The following is a 16,039-nucleotide window of genomic DNA, read 5'->3' as shown; positions in this document are numbered from 1 at the left end:
AACTTGATTTCTTTTTTCGTCAAAACTCTTATATACATGATCACATAAGGTAAAATACAACACCATCTAAAAATGACAATTATTGCAAACTTGAAGATTTGAGTTTTGAATTTCAAATATGAAAAGTGAATTTAAATCAAGCCGATGTTGTTGAAAAAATCTAAAAACATTGAAATGAATGACGATTGACAATATAAATTACCCTCGATTTTGCATAGTATTCAGGGGCTGACCCACGTATAGTGTTCCGAGTGCTCGAGCACCCATTGACCGAAACGTGAACTATATATCATTATATAGAAATATCGTTAAATTCGGATATATTGACTGAATAGCACCCATCATACCAAAATTGGGGTGGGTGCTTTGGTTTAGAGCCTGAAATTAAGGTGTATTGTTGGTGAAATGTGAGTTCGATTCCCTAGTGACACAAAATTTTATGAGCTCGACTTTTCCTTCTTTTTCTCCAATACTTTTGTAACACTTCGTACCTTTAAATTGAACCTTATGCATGATTCAGGAGTTAGAAAATCAAGACGGGGAGTGTTAGGATTAAAATTTGTTTCAGTACGGTGATCAACGTTTTACGCTAGGTTTTAGGAATCGTAAATGATTTACGGGCCATAAATTGTACCGTAATTGGACCTCAGAAAATCCAGCCCACTGTTATTGATTTACGGTGGGTTTTATGGTCCGTACAAGTTTCACGGATCGTACTTTGTACCGTAAAATATTCTACTGACCGTCTTTTGTACTGTATAAGGAGCCTGAGAAAACCAAGCCACTGGAACTGATTTATGGTCATTTTTACTAAAAGTCCTACCGACTGAACAATATAAATTCACGTTTTCAGTCTTTTATTCCATATTTTTCATTCTCCTCAAGCCCTAACACGAAGTTCTCTCCTCTCATCTCCTCATCCTCTTACATCAAGGTAAGTCACTCTTAAGTATTTCAAGTGAATTCTAACACATACACATGAATACTATGTAGAAATCCTTTGTTTCTAACCTAGGGTTTTCAAGAAAACCCATCTCAAGGTTCAAGGTTCAAGCTTTTGGGTTTCTTCTTCAAGATACAAACGTTGTTGCAAATTTTGAAGCGATTAAGGTATGCAGGGCTTCTATCAACGTACGGGAACACCATTGTTCTTCTCCAAGCCACGTGTAATCCATGATAGTACGATTTCCCTCTGGGTTAGAAATGATGTATTAGTTTATGATGAATCCTAGGTGCAAGATTATATATATATACATACCATCATGTTCAACCATGTTTCCGTTACTTGTATTCATGAATATCATTTCGGTTACCATGAATCTATCTGTAATCCATGAACTCCCAAGTTTTGAATTTCATGGGTTTTTAAATGCAAGTTATGAATCATTATACTTAATTCCATGTATATATATATATATATATATATATATATATACACACCATCATGTTCAACCATGTTTCCGTTACTTGTATTCATGAATATCATTTCGGTTACCATGAATCTATCTGTAATCCATGAACACCCATGTTTTGAATTTCATGGGTTTTTAAATGAAAGTTATGAATCATTATACTTAATTCCATGAAATCCTCCAAGTTTCCATGTTTCATACAAGTTATACTATATATCTAAATTCATGTTATGTTACACTTACCAATCATGTTTATAAGTCATGTTGATGAAATCCATGGGCTTTTAAGTCAACTATATTCATCTTCATGTTTTGAGAGTTGCATAGATTACTGAGAAGATTTAATACTGAAACTACGTTGCCAACGTAGGATAAGGATCGTTCCGCCCAGTTAGGATGATTCCTTCATGTTACCTATTGCGGGTTATTTATGGATCCATTCATGTCATGTTCATGTCTCGTACCCCAGCAAGGTATGATATGGCTTAGCTGATCGGGCAAAGATCAAATGCCACGTGCTCATGTGGTGGTTACATGTTGGTTATACTAAGGCTCTTCCATTTAATAATGTTTTACTTATGTTATATTATATTCATGTCAGATTATGTTCATGTTCATGTTCATGTTCAGCTTATAGTTTCAGTTTCTGTTCTATTATTTCATGTACAATGTTTATTCATTCAGTTGTTCTACATACCAGTGCAATTCAAGTGTACTGACGTCCCTATTGCCCCGGGGCCTGCATTTCACGATGCAGGTATTGATTTACAGGACGACGGATCTGCTCGTTAGGTTTACACGTATCAGCTATTGGTGAGCCCCACTTCATTCGAGGTGTTAGCTTAATTTCATGTTTATATCAGTTTATGCAGTTAAGGTGTACCAGGGGCCTTGTCCCAATAAACAGTTTAGCAGTCAGACTCATGTCAGAGGTTTCATAGACTAGTTCAGTTTTTCATGTCAGATATTCAATTGGGTTAGCCTTGTTGGCTACCTTACTATGTTTTCAAACTATTCCTGCATTCATGATATAAATAGTATTTTCAGGATTATGATTACTTAATTCATGCTATAGGTAGATTTTCATGATTTAACTTATATTTCGCATTGGTACACGTCCCATGTTGATTCAGCAAGCCATGTGGTTCGCTTGATCACATGCAGTTAGGCACCGAGTGGCGTGTTGTGCCCAGGCCATGGTTCGGGGCGTGACAACTTTCTTCACTGGCTTTAACTTAGAAGTTTTTATGTTCCTTAGTTGTCTTGTTCCCACTGACTTTTCCTTATTTTTCTCATATATATATATATATATATATATATATATATATATATATATATATATATATATATATATATATATATCTATTCTGCTTTTTTTTTTTTTAAAAAAAAAACTTTCTTTGTTTAGTCTTTTGTTTAGTTATTTGTTTCTAAATGTTTTTATGTTAACTTTTTTAGCTAGTTTGTTCGAAAAATTTGCACTTATATTTTACGACTAGTAGCAACTTCACATTTAAGGAAGGTCAGCATTCATAATCTTAAAATTCTGGATCTGCCACTAATAGTATCAATGTCTTTGATATTTCACTCTAGCGGAACAAGGATATTTGAGAGACATATGTTCATATGTAACCTCCCTATTTTCGAAATGACTAGACTTACGAAGAAAATTATGAACTTAGGTCATGATTTAAATGGGAATCCCAAAATTGGCTACGTGTGCACTTTCTCCGTTGGGAATTGGGATTACAATATTAGACATGCAGTTCAAAGCCCAAACCCGTTCGAAATAGAGACCCTGAACCAAATTGATTTCGGATTAAACCCTCAACTTCAAATACCCCTATACTCCTTCCTTCGTGCCTACAAACTCGTTCTTTTTTCACTTTCTTAGGCGAATAATTATCACTGTAAGTTTTATTTCTTTTTTACTGTTAATACGTTTTACCCTCCTATCTCTTAAACGAATTTCCTGAATCAGTAAATGTATCTCTCCGTTTCTATGACTATCTTTAAATTCGGCAAATTGTAATCTGTTTATATGTCCATGCACATTATTCAATTTTGTTGTGATTTATAGACAATTGTGCAGTGTTAGTTAATCGGAAGGCGTTGAAGTATAGTTTTAGACGTTGTGATATCCAACTTGGACGTGTTTTAGGATCGGTGTACATAAACTCACAGGCGAATTTAGTGAGAATATGGATGCACTATTAAAGAAGGAGAAAAAAAAATGCATTAAGTGGGAATTGATCTTTGTTACTCTTGGTAAATAACTAAGCTTTTAACCAAGTGCACCATTAAGTTTTTTTTGTAGTATGGGTGCCAATGGTGGATCTAGTAAGGGCTTCAGTTCGGCGAAAAATTACACTGTATATACAAGGTGAAAATTATTTTTTATGTATATATATAGTAGATGTTGAACCCCTTTGACTTCTTCGTTTGTCTACTTCTTTATATTTTTGAACCCCTTTATTTAAAATTTTGGCCCCGCCACTGATGGGTGCCATCACGTAATATCAGATCAATTCTAGAAAATATGTTCATAAAATATCTAGCTTTGCGAAGAGACCATGGGTTCACATGCCCCAAATTTTATACATAAATTCGCCCCTGCATACACTCATGGGTCTAGCTAGGGTACTGGGAAGGGGTTCGTCGTCGAAAAATTAAACTGTATATATAAGGTCAAAATTATCTTTTAGGTATATATAATAGTTATGGAGTCCTCTTGTCTAAGTTGTATGTTTACTTCTTTATATTTTGAATTTAAGTGAAAATCCTAGCTCTGCCACTGCATAGACTTGGTTTACTTTACATGCAAGCCTTCTTCATCTAATAGTATGTTGGGTCGTTTTTGTCTTTTGGTCTGTGTGAATACTGTGTTAGTATTTTTTTTCCTTGATGAAATAGTTGAAGGTGTGAGACTTGTATATCAGTGTAAGGATGTGTGTAAGATTTAGAGACATCTGGTTTTAGATAAACGTTACGGATTGTTGCGTATTGGAATGGATAAACTCGAATAGTGAGGAACATATATAGGAGATTCATATAGTTAACTCTAACTATTTTAGGTCTTTTGGGATTGAGATTTGAGGTAGTTGATTGATTGATTGATTGATTGCGAGTCCTATATAGTTTCGTTCTGTTGTATAGTTCTGCAATCAGGGGCCAGGTTCGTAACCAACCACAGTACCTGATATTTAATAATTGGAGAATTGTTTATTGGGTCTATGTTGCACCTATGCCCTCCCATCATCTATGATATTGAATTAACAGTTCTTGATATACTTCGATGGATAATTTTGTCTCGGCAAGTTGAAATAGTGCATTTTTTATAGATTTACAATGATACGTAGGATTGTAATATGGATATTTATTTGCAATCGTAAGCTCATAGAGTTGTTTGTTGGCATGATTTTACTCTTAAAGTTTCTCTGTGCTGAATTACTATTCCAAATAAACAAACTGTTCAAGTTTTGATTGAGGAATTGGATCTTTTTATGATGCTATTTTTATTCCTGTGCAATTCTTGTTTATTTTGTACAGCCTACTTCATATTAATTTGACACTAGGGCTTTCGGTTATATCTTCATGTTCACATGTTAGACAAACCTGTAATTGCTTTCATGTCCTTTGAAGTTGCTGCCGATAGCAATTTCTGTGCTGAAAAGTGATTTGTGAAAGCTAGATAATGGGGTTAAGTATATCTTTCATGGGTTTTAAAGATGTTTGGTTATTAACTTGTTATACAATCATTGTCATGGGTTTCATTAAATGGGTTACATGTCTTAAAACACTTTCACGAGTCGATGTTTTAAATCAAGGTTATTCTTATACCTGCAATATACTATTAGATTGTTTTCTCCTTCTGATGAATATGCATGTTAGCTCTGCAGTATTCTTCTCTTACACTGTGGTTTCCATTGGCTGTAAACAGATAAAGTGACCTAGTACCATGGAAGCACCTAATAACTCTGATGTTAGTACTGATCCAAAACCACAAGTCATATACCGGTGCAAGAAATGTCGAAGGATTGTTGCATCAGCAGAGCAAGTTGTTCCACATGAACCTGGCGAAGGACAAAAATGTTTCAAGTGGAAAAAGAGAAGCGACAATCCCTATAAGGAGTCACCTCAATGCTCCTCTATTTTTGTTGAGCCCATGAAGTGGATGGAAGTTGGTTAGTCTCATTCCTAATTGTTCTTTTAATTTTATGCAAAATTCTGTCCTTTCACATTACTAATGTAGCTTATATTCATCTAACAGTAGAAGAAGGTTCTGTGCAAGACAAGATTCAGTGCCTGGGTTGCAAAGCTCGCCTCGGTAACTTCAATTGGGCAGGCATGCAGTGCAACTGTGGAGCATGGATTAACCCTGCATTTCAGCTTCACAAGAGTCGATTAGATGAGTGCCATCTTTAAGTATTTGCCTGAGGTTTCTTTGAGGCGTGGTTAGTCGTTATTTAAGTCGGTTAAGAACTTACCATCTTCCTGCATATATTAGGGCATAGCTATATGATATTTGGAAAAAAGCAGACAGTTTTTGTTTCATGATGGAGTAATTCATGTATAGTTAATCGAACTAATTATACCTTAATGGAGTTGCTAACGATCTTGTTTGCCTCTTTATATATGTTTTTCTATCAAAGATGGTCACTGCTCCATATAAATCTGCCAACTGCTTAATGTTTTCATGTTTAAAGATCAATTAGTGACTCACATAGCACATAATATTCATTTTTGACCTTTTTCTTTCAGGCATGTTAACTAATGTATACTACTGATAGAACCTGAATTCTTATTGAATGACCATCTTGATCTCTCGCAAATCATAATTATGTTGATCATCAATCAAATAAATTCTGTATTGCAGTTACGTTATTACACTTTTAAGTGGGACTAGGACTGGGTTATATTTGCACTAGTCAAAAGTGACGGAAAAAACACAACAAAACAGAGCAAAAAGAGACGCGAATTGTACTTTTCCCTCACTCTTTTGATACAAATATGTCTTAACATTGTATACTTATTTGGCACTCAATGGAGCTGATCATCTAAGAAGTTCAGAAAAAAGGCAAACAGTATGGAAAAACATCAAGTGACATGAATCAGAAAATATGCATAACTTCCCTTACTGGCCAGCAGCAAAAGCTTCAACTGGGAAAGTTTTGGTGATGCCAGCAAGACTCTTGAATTGAATCTTGCCGCTGGGAGGATCATCCACACTGATCTCGTTAACTGGAGGCCATAACATCAACTCCTTAGCCTTCACTCCCTTGAGCTTCTTGATTTTCTTCTTCTCAATGAATCCATTTATTTCAGTGTCATAACTAACCAGTTTGCTGATAATCTTGAACTTGTGCTCAACTTTTTTAGTTTGCAGGATCCACATATACCCTGTGTTCTTCACAAATCCAACTTCGATCACATCAGCAAGAGGGAGAAGCCCCATTGGGAGTCCGAATTCTTCGAGTAGAGAAATCGCCATCTGCAAACATTCCTCATGCCCCTTCTTAACAATTGCTCCTTCCTTCTCTGCCATGACTACTAGCTCGGAGTATTATTCTCAAGACTTTGTTCTTATAGAATCGGTTGTTCTTGATTGGCTTTTTTGCTTCTCTGCTTATTGGGACTGAATTTATTGTGTGCTACTATATGAAGAGACAAAATACTTGATGGACAAACCAATGAAGATTATTGTATTAGTCACCAAAGCTATGGTTTTCACTTCATTGCTGGTCCTAAGTTTTGTCGAATGTAATTTGTCTGCCATTCTTTTCTTGATTTAGGCGGCACTATTCCAAGAATAAGATGACAATTCTGCTGCATCAAGAGGCTAATCCAAGGCAATGGGCTTGGATTGGATTAAAGAAATAGGCTAAATTTTAGAGTTATACGCCTATTAGATGTTACTTTGAAAGTCTAGCAATACTATATAAGAATTAATACATGATAATACATAAAAGATGGCTCAGTAAATGTACTTTACTTCGCAAACACGCATTACAATATGAACACATTCTCTTTGCGGGCATCCTTTTACGCATCCTGACTTGTAAGAAGTATAACTATTGAGTCCGGAGCCTAAAAGGTATAAAAATACACGGTATAAACTAAAAGGGGATAGCAAAAAATTTACAGACCAAAATGGGTATAACGTGGACCAGTCCACGTTATACCCCCCAAAAAAAATTCAACTGTCAGACCAGTGAAAAATTAAAAAAAATTAAAAAAATTAAAAGGTATAACGTGGACTGATCCACGTTATACAAAATTATTTGTATAATGTGGATCAGTCCACGTTATACCTTTTTCATTGATTTTGTCATCGCAATTTACTTGTTTGATCTCTTGTGTTACTGATTTTCCTTCCTGCTCCAATTTTGTTTCACAATGAATTCCATTATTATCGTGTAGCTCCTTGGCTACTACCTCAACTTTTCCCTCCACTTTCTTTCTTCCAACTATAACCAGCAGAGAAGTATACAGAGGAAAACCCAACTTTCAAAGCGTGGACTGAAGGTATAACGTGGACTGATCCACCATACTAACCTGACTAATCTTCGGTCAAAGTATGAAAAAAACCTAAAGATAAAAAGTTTTCAAACTTACTTCAGAGCATTTTACAACCCCTAAAACGACGATCCAAACATATATGTATACCTGATGTAATGAACCGACATTATTGTACGCTAAAAAAAATATTAAGTTCTATATAAAATATTTATATATCTTTGGTCAAAGTACGAAAAAAAAACTTAAAGATAACAAGTTTTCAAGCTTACTTCAAGGCACTTTACAACTCCTAAAATGATGATCCAAACATATATGTATACCTGATGTAATGAGCCGACATTATTGTACGCTAAAAAAAATATTAAGTTCTATATAAAATATTTATATTCTGGAGTTTAGAAACGTTACTAATCTTAAGTCAACGTACAAAAAAAAACTTAATTTTGAGTGATTTTCAAATAACAAAAGCTGGATTTCAGTGTTTTTATGCGTAAAAGAACTTAAGTGTAAATGTACACTTTGGTCCTTTTATGCATATATTCTGTGCGTAAAACCTATTTTAATTTCGTTATTTTTTAATTGGTTATTTTAATTCTAAAAATTTATTTTTGAGTTACAGAAGTCTTGGGCTCTCATCCCGCCATATGTTATATTCTAACTTCGTAAGAGCTAGAATACAAGTATATAGATACTCATCTTGAAGGTTGTATAGTATTTGGTCCCTTTAAATACATCACTCAACTACATCCATTGCGGTCCCATTTGATTTACTCATTCAGACAAAGTCTTAAATTTTCTAACCTTCTATATGGCTCCATTTAATTTCGTCTCTATGTTAGGCATAAATTAAAGTAGAGCATTATATTATTTTGAAAGTTGGGTTTTCCTCTGTATACTTCTCTGCTGGTTATAGTTGCAAAAAAGAAAGTGATGGAGGGAAAAGTTGAGGCAGTAGCCAAGGAGCTACACGATAATAATGGAATTCATTGTGAAACAAAATTGGAGCAGGAAGGAAAATCAGTAACACAAGAGATCAAACAAGTAAATAGGTATAACGTGGACTGATCCACGTTATACCTTTTAATTAATTTATTTTTTAATTTTTCAGTGGTCTGACAGTTGAAATTTTTTTTTGGGGTATAACGTGGACTGATCCACGTTATACCTTTTAATTAATTTATTTTTTAATTTTTCAGTGGTCTGACAGTTGAAATTTTTTTTTGGGGTATAACGTGGACCAATCCACGTTATACCCGTTTTGGTCTGTAAATTTTTAGCTATTCCCTTTTGATTTATACCGTGTATTTTCATACCCTTTAGGCTCCGGACTCTATAACTATTACCCTTAAAATGACATCTTATTCTTGTCAAGGTGTGTAGTAGAATATTTGTATTTGAGGCCCTTATTTGAACGCCACCTGTATATCCTAAGCCATTCTTTTATTGTGGGTTTTAGTGATCATACAAGCATCATTGCATAAACTACTCGCCTAAGAGAGTTGGTCAGATCGAGTTCTATCACGCACTTGCGATGTTCTCGTCTTCATGGAAATGGGGTATTAGCAATTTAGCATTATAGCATTCGTGCGATCTATATCTATATATAATATAAAATTAGGCATAAACAAGATGATGTGACATCTCTCTATGGCTAGCATTGGTATTTTTCTTTTTTCTCAAATTGTTTGACATTTTTCCTATTTTTCTTCACCTATGTGCCATTAAAAGAAAATCAAAAATCACTTCTACATTAATTCTCAATTTACGTTACTCAATTGCAATTACTTTTCCCTTTTATTTTCTTAATACATAAAACCCAACCGTCCTCAAAAGAATGTTAACGGCAAAGAGTTGCAACTTTTCATATGCCTTAATAAATACTGGCAGCAAAGGAAGTTTATTGCTGTTGTATTAACGTAACAATTGTTTTTTTTTTTTTTTAATAAAAGAATTTGGAGAGTGGTGGCTGTTCCAGTGAGCAAATGGATAAATACCACTCAGTGTAAATATAACCTCCAAATCCTTTACTTTCTTTCCTCTGTTGTCTTTAAATATTTGTTATGTACAATATAAGCTTACACTTTAATCTGGTTGTTGCCTGTTTATGTAATTGATTACTTGCAGCTCTGGACGACTGTTTGGCATTACATGATTAGAAACATTATCCTATAATGGCGGTTAAATGGAGGTTATTTTCATCTTTTCCCTTAAAATTCTTTACGTTGTGTTTATTTGCTTGTGTTTATTTGATTGTAATACAGCTTCAGGATAGTCCTCCAAGAAGTAGATTACCAGAGCTACTACTACCAATGAAGTTTCATGGCCCCCTGAATAGCAAAATTAGTAGCTAATCTTTTTATAGAAGAACTCTAAAATTGAGTTCTTGCAACCATGACTGGAAATAGAAGAAATCTTAAGTTGTAAGTCTTCAAAGTTTTTGCTTTATGTATTTCAATATGTGTTTTTTGCCTTTTACTTTATTCCCTTTTTACTGTTTCTTGAGTTTAAACTTATTTTGAATGACTTGTATTGTACTGAATATTAATTGGGGTTCTGATTTAGTATTTGCTTATCTTAAAGAATTTTCTGTGACCTTTTTCATTCATGAAGGTACGATCATTTCTTTTTTCCTTGCCTTAATACTAAGTTGCTTAATATATTTTAGTGCAGCACAGTGGTAACTGATAAGTAGTTTTCATTCTCAATATTGAGTACCAATAAAAATCAGTTTTGTGCCCTACCTTATTCTCTGTATTTTAATTTTAATATCTCACTAGCAATATGTGAATATATGGAAGAACCAACAGTAAAATTATTTAAAGCTTCACTTTGGTTATAAAAATTGTACTAGAATTTCTCATAGGATTTCACCTCAATTTTTATTTTAATTACCTTTTGCTATCTCAATTAACCATCTAACTATTATTTTGTCTTGGTGTTACTTCTGGAAACATCTCGCGCTAACACTAATTTTGCTTTCTTATGTTTTCCTTGGAAGTTTAGGCATCGGATAATGCAAATTTGGATCAAATTAAGTCTATCGTCAAGACTTAGCTTCTATGCAACATGTTATTTTCACTGTTGTTGCCTGCACTCCGTGACGAAAGGAGCAACTGGAGCCTTTGACCAAAATAAGCTATTTTTTAAATCAATTTACCAAAGTAATACGTTTTTTATTTTTTTTACGGAACTAGCATAAACGTATTCCTGAGTAACGTATTAGGCATTATTTTATTCAAAAATTCTAACGGAAAAAATTAGGTCGGGTTAACAGTGTTAAAAGCTAATTCGTGACTGTTAGTAACGTATTATTCCTAATACGTTACTGTCAGTAACGACTTTAGAGAATCCAAATACGAACAATCCTTTTATGTAATCTGACATTGACTGATTTTAAAGCCGTAACTAGGAGTTACGATTTTAGCATAAAACGTACCTGACAGTTACGTTTCTACTCAAACTAGGCATGCGCAAATCTTGCCGAGAATCCTGCAAATTGGGAATCTTTCTGATTGATTTGACTATAAAACGTGATTAATAGTTACGTTTTAATTGTAAAACGTGACACACAATAACGACACACTGCTAAAGTCCCTCTTCCTCATACTTTTTGAACAAACCACATATCATTATAAAATATAGTGTATGAAACGAATGTTCAAACACATTCGAACAATTTTCATCAAAGCTTCTACTTGTGTGGCCTATTGTCGGAACAGCATTAAAAAATTCAACAGGTATAAGTTAATTAAGTCAAATATTTCGTAATATGTTAAAATAATACTATAGTTTTAATTTATTTTTCTGTTATATTAATAATAATAAGTGTCTTATTTTCGTGTGTAGGAGTAAAGATGACCAATTTTGAACATAATGTGATGGTTGCTTTGTATTGGGGTGGCGAAATAATTACTGAAATGAACGGATTCAGGTACACTGAAGGTGCCAAAATGATTGTCAGCATGTTTATTTCAACGAACTATGCTGAATTGGTTGAACTATTGCATGAGAAGATGGGGACAAATAGTGAAAATATTCAAATTGATATTTCTGGAAAATATACATGCTCATTTCAAGGTAACAATACAAGGTTCATTGAGTTTAAAATTGAGAATGACCAGTCCTTGCTACAATTTTTCTCCATACGGCAAAAATTTGCGGATAAGATCGATATAAATATTTTGGAGATTTATGTAAAGACCAAACCAGCAAATCAAAATAATATATTTCAAATGAGTGGTCAGCATGGTTATCACATGAATTTGTTGGCTCAAAATTATGGATTTGCTATGGCCAGTCAGCCTCATCTCGGAATTGAACAAGTTTTTTTTTATAAATACAGTTAATACTTTTATTAATATTTTTAGGTATACCTGTAGTAGTGGTAGGAATCCCGCTATCTCATGTTGCTTAGCCTGTGAGGCCTTACAAAGATAGTGATACTTAAATACACTAAGTTTTTTCAAACAAAACTTACTTCGGACACCTTTTCAACCCCTAAAATGATGATTCGAACGTCTACGTATCCTTGATGTATTGGGCCTACATTATTGTACGCAGAAAAAAATATCAAGTTCTATATAAAATATTGACGTTTCGGAGTCTTGATCCACGACTAATCGTTGGTCAAAGTATGGAAAAAACACTAAGTTTTTTCAAACAAAACTTACTTCGGGCACCTTTTCAACCCCTAAAATGACGATCCGAACGTCTACGTATCCTTGATGTATTAGGCCTACATTATTGTACGCAGAAAAAATATCAGGTTCTACATAAAATATTGATGTTTCGGAGTCTTGACCCACGGCTAATCGTTGGTCAAAGTATGAAAAAAACACTAAGTTTTTTCAAACAAAACTTACTTCGGGCACCTTTTCAGCCCCTAAAATGACGATCTGAACGTCTACGTATCCTTGATGTATTGGGCCTACATTATTGTACGCAGAAAAAAAAATCAGGTTCTATATAAAATATTGACGTTTCGGAGTCATGACACACGACTAATCGTTGGTCAAAGTATGGAAAAAAACACTAAGTGTTGCAAAAAATAAAGTTTGGCCAATTTTTTTTGCTTTTTGGTACTGTTTCTACAACGCAGTATTTTACTGCGCTAAAGGTAGTTTTGTAACTTTTTTTTTTGTTGGAAGAGCGAAACTAGAAGCCTGGACACGGGTTTCGCCAAACTCAATAATTTTTGCTCAAATAATATATTTGTGTTAAGAAATTTATTAAATATGTATAAATAATAAGTTTAGAACATAAGTATTAAATCTGAAATCGTCGTTCTAAAATCTAAAAACATAAAGTTGAACTCTTGGCTCTGACTCTGCCATCTAATCACGTGGGTAACAATATCCAAATTTTTTTTCTTTCTATGTGAATAAAATAATCACATAACTTGCACACTAAATTGTGTAAGAAAATGTTGTCAGCATGGAAATGACATTGACATAACAGATAACAACTATTAAAGGTAAGTGTACAATTTTATTGTGTGTCAGCAGATAACGTTTTATAGTCAAATCAGTCAGAAGAATTGTAAGTGCACAATCTTATTGTGTGTCACGTTTTACAAATAAAATGTAACTACAGATAATGTTTTATAGTCAAATCAGTCAGAAGGATTCCCAATTTACAGGCACTACAAGAAATTAGGCTTACGACGACATTTTATAAATGTCATATTAAGTGCCATAAGTGTCGCAAAATCACTTAGCGACATTTATTTTACATTTAGTACAAATGTCGTAAATTTGAGGGTCGGGAATTTTCCGACATTTATATTAATGTCAGTACATAATTTACGACATTTATTTACAACTTTTTAAAAACGTCACAACAAAATTTCCAACATTTAGATTAATGTCGGCAAAATAATTAGCGACATTTATTTGCAACTTTTATTAAATGTCACCGATTTTGAAATTAATTTAATTGCGACATATAACGAAATGTCATCAAATCATACCATCCTTACTACGCATACATAGAAATGTCGGAAAATCATCTCTAGTCAATAGCATCATTTTTCTTTTTTATATACTGAAAAAATCTAATTTAATGCCACGATGAATCATATAATTCCAGTACACAAGTTATACACTACAATAGAACTTTGAATTAAACAAAAGAGTCACTTCGACAAACTTTTGAAAAATCTCGTGAACACCATTAAATATATGGTTCCCGAAGAATACAAAATTTTCTCCTAAGCTGAGAATGCTATAAATAAAATCTAATATTGACTAGTGACCACAAAAACACCAATTCATTGATTGTCACTTGTTGAGCCTTCATACAAAGCAGCATCTTGAATCTCTATGACAACATGCATCCTCTTCAAAAGACTTCTCTTCTTGACTCTAATTTTTGCATATCGACTTCTGATGAAGATGAGAAAGAGATCTCTGACAGCAAACCAAAGATAAGGGCAAATATTAGAAGTTAGAAAAATATGGTTTAAACAAAATAGCAGGCAACTTTTATAGAAGACAAAAGATCGTGAAATAAGAGTATTGCTACATTCACGGTACAGTTAAAAAAGTAAAATACAGATCTCAAAATTCAGTGTCAATCCTAAAGCCCACACCACAGAGGATTACCTTCACATCCACAAAAATATGATCCAATGCAACAATCATATTATACAATTAATCTCTTTCGGGACTCCACTTCGTAAAACCTACAAAAGAAAAAATAAATCAAGAAAAGTAAATGACAAATAAAATTCAAGCAGAGAGAGAGAGAAGAGAAATGGAGAAATTAGGCCGCCGGTGCAGCCTATGACGTAAAGGGAATTGGGGGAAGGGAAAAGGTTAGGGTTCCAGCTTTTATTCGTGGGAGTAGTATTTGATTAAGTTTAAAATTATTGGGGGCAAGATTTAGTCTTTGGGGATTTTTTAATTTTTTGGGGGGAAAGTCTGGGTCCAAATGAAAAAGAGTATTAAAGTACATAGAACCAAAATAAAAAAAAATACTGCTCCTATTTCTATAACTACTATAATTTCATAAGCTTTTTTTTATTAGTAGTAGCAAATAGTATTCCTTGCAAAATCAATTACTTTAATAAGAGCTTAAATAAAGTTCAAATGCATATAAATAAAATAAATATGACACGAATTGTCCCGTAGTAAAATCGATTGTCGTCGATGCCTTTTTCTCGGTTCTTTCCTCCATTACAAGAGTTCGAACAAGAAAAAAATAAGAGTGCCCTATGAAGAATGTTGTAAAAATTCATAATAGAATCTGGCCATAACAATAATGAAAAGATCAATAATGGATAAAAAAGCCAAGTCATATTCTGAAAATAATTAATATTCTTTAAATATTATCCGCAATGACACCTATTCTAATACTACTAGTTAAATACTTTTTAAAAAGTCATATGTGCGATAGTTTTCTTTAATTGGTAGAAATATTCAATAGCTCTATTGTTATAATTGTATAATTTAATTTTAACTAATTTACACAATTAATTTAGTCACGTGTGGGACTACACTGGATGTGTTGTTGTTGTTGTAATTTAGCCATATTTTTAGTTCCAAACTCATTCGTTATATATATATATAATTACTACTTTATGCATCCACTAATTCTTTCCCTAGAATTAAATATAAAGAGTGATGACATAATTTAAAAAGATTTAGATTTCCAACATTAGGTGTAAAAGTCAGTAATTAGCGACTAATAATATGACATTTGAAATAAATGTCATAATATTTTCGATATTTGTATCAAATGTCGTTATTTTAACGACATTTTACGCCAAAAATCGTTGTTTAGCTATATTTTATGCCAAATGTCATTATTTTAGTGACATTTTTCGTCAAATGTCACTATATTTACGACATTTTACATCACATGTCATTATTTTTATGACATTTTTTCATAAATGTCGAGAAATTCCTTTTTCCCCGACATTTATTTCAAATGTCACTAAATAAATGTCGTCGTATCTTTACTTTCTTGTGGTGAGGATTCTCTGCAAGAGATTGCGCGTGCCTAGTTTCAGAAGAAACGTTACTGTCAGTTACGTTTTATGCTGAAGTCGTAATTGCGGGTTACGACTTTAGGATCAATCAATGTCAGATTTCATAGAAAGATTGTTT

The 16,039-nt window shown here is 33.3% G+C and overlaps 2 protein-coding genes across 5 annotated transcripts; one reads left to right on the top strand and one right to left on the bottom strand.

Moving 5' to 3' along the window:
- Nucleotides 1-3,117: 3,117 nt before the first annotated feature.
- LOC132623321 (probable inactive dual specificity protein phosphatase-like At4g18593) lies at nt 3,118-7,129 on the top strand. Of its 4 annotated transcripts, none has more exons than XM_060338056.1 (4): nt 3,118-3,322; nt 5,353-5,596; nt 5,683-5,866; nt 6,289-7,129. In XM_060338056.1, exons 2-3 carry the CDS (start codon nt 5,371-5,373, stop codon nt 5,835-5,837), a joined length of 381 nt encoding a protein of 126 aa, XP_060194039.1. In that variant the 5' UTR covers nt 3,118-3,322; nt 5,353-5,370; the 3' UTR covers nt 5,838-5,866; nt 6,289-7,129. The 4 variants fall into 4 exon arrangements, with proteins under 4 accessions (XP_060194039.1, XP_060194040.1, XP_060194041.1 ...); XM_060338057.1 differs by having other exon boundaries at nt 3,119-3,322; nt 6,799-7,129; XM_060338058.1 differs by having other exon boundaries at nt 3,119-3,322; nt 6,792-7,129.
- Nucleotides 6,547-6,957, bottom strand: LOC132624534 (uncharacterized). The gene has a single exon (XM_060339299.1). The coding sequence runs from the start codon at nt 6,955-6,957 to the stop codon at nt 6,547-6,549; it is 411 nt and encodes a 136-aa protein (XP_060195282.1).
- Nucleotides 7,130-16,039: the final 8,910 nt, after the last annotated feature.

Source organism: Lycium barbarum, chromosome 12 (genome assembly GCF_019175385.1).
Source record: "Lycium barbarum isolate Lr01 chromosome 12, ASM1917538v2, whole genome shotgun sequence".
Taxonomy (NCBI): Eukaryota; Viridiplantae; Streptophyta; class Magnoliopsida; order Solanales; family Solanaceae; genus Lycium; species Lycium barbarum.
The sequence above is the reverse complement of the archived record's forward strand: the minus strand, read 5'-3'. Positions and strand labels throughout refer to the sequence as shown.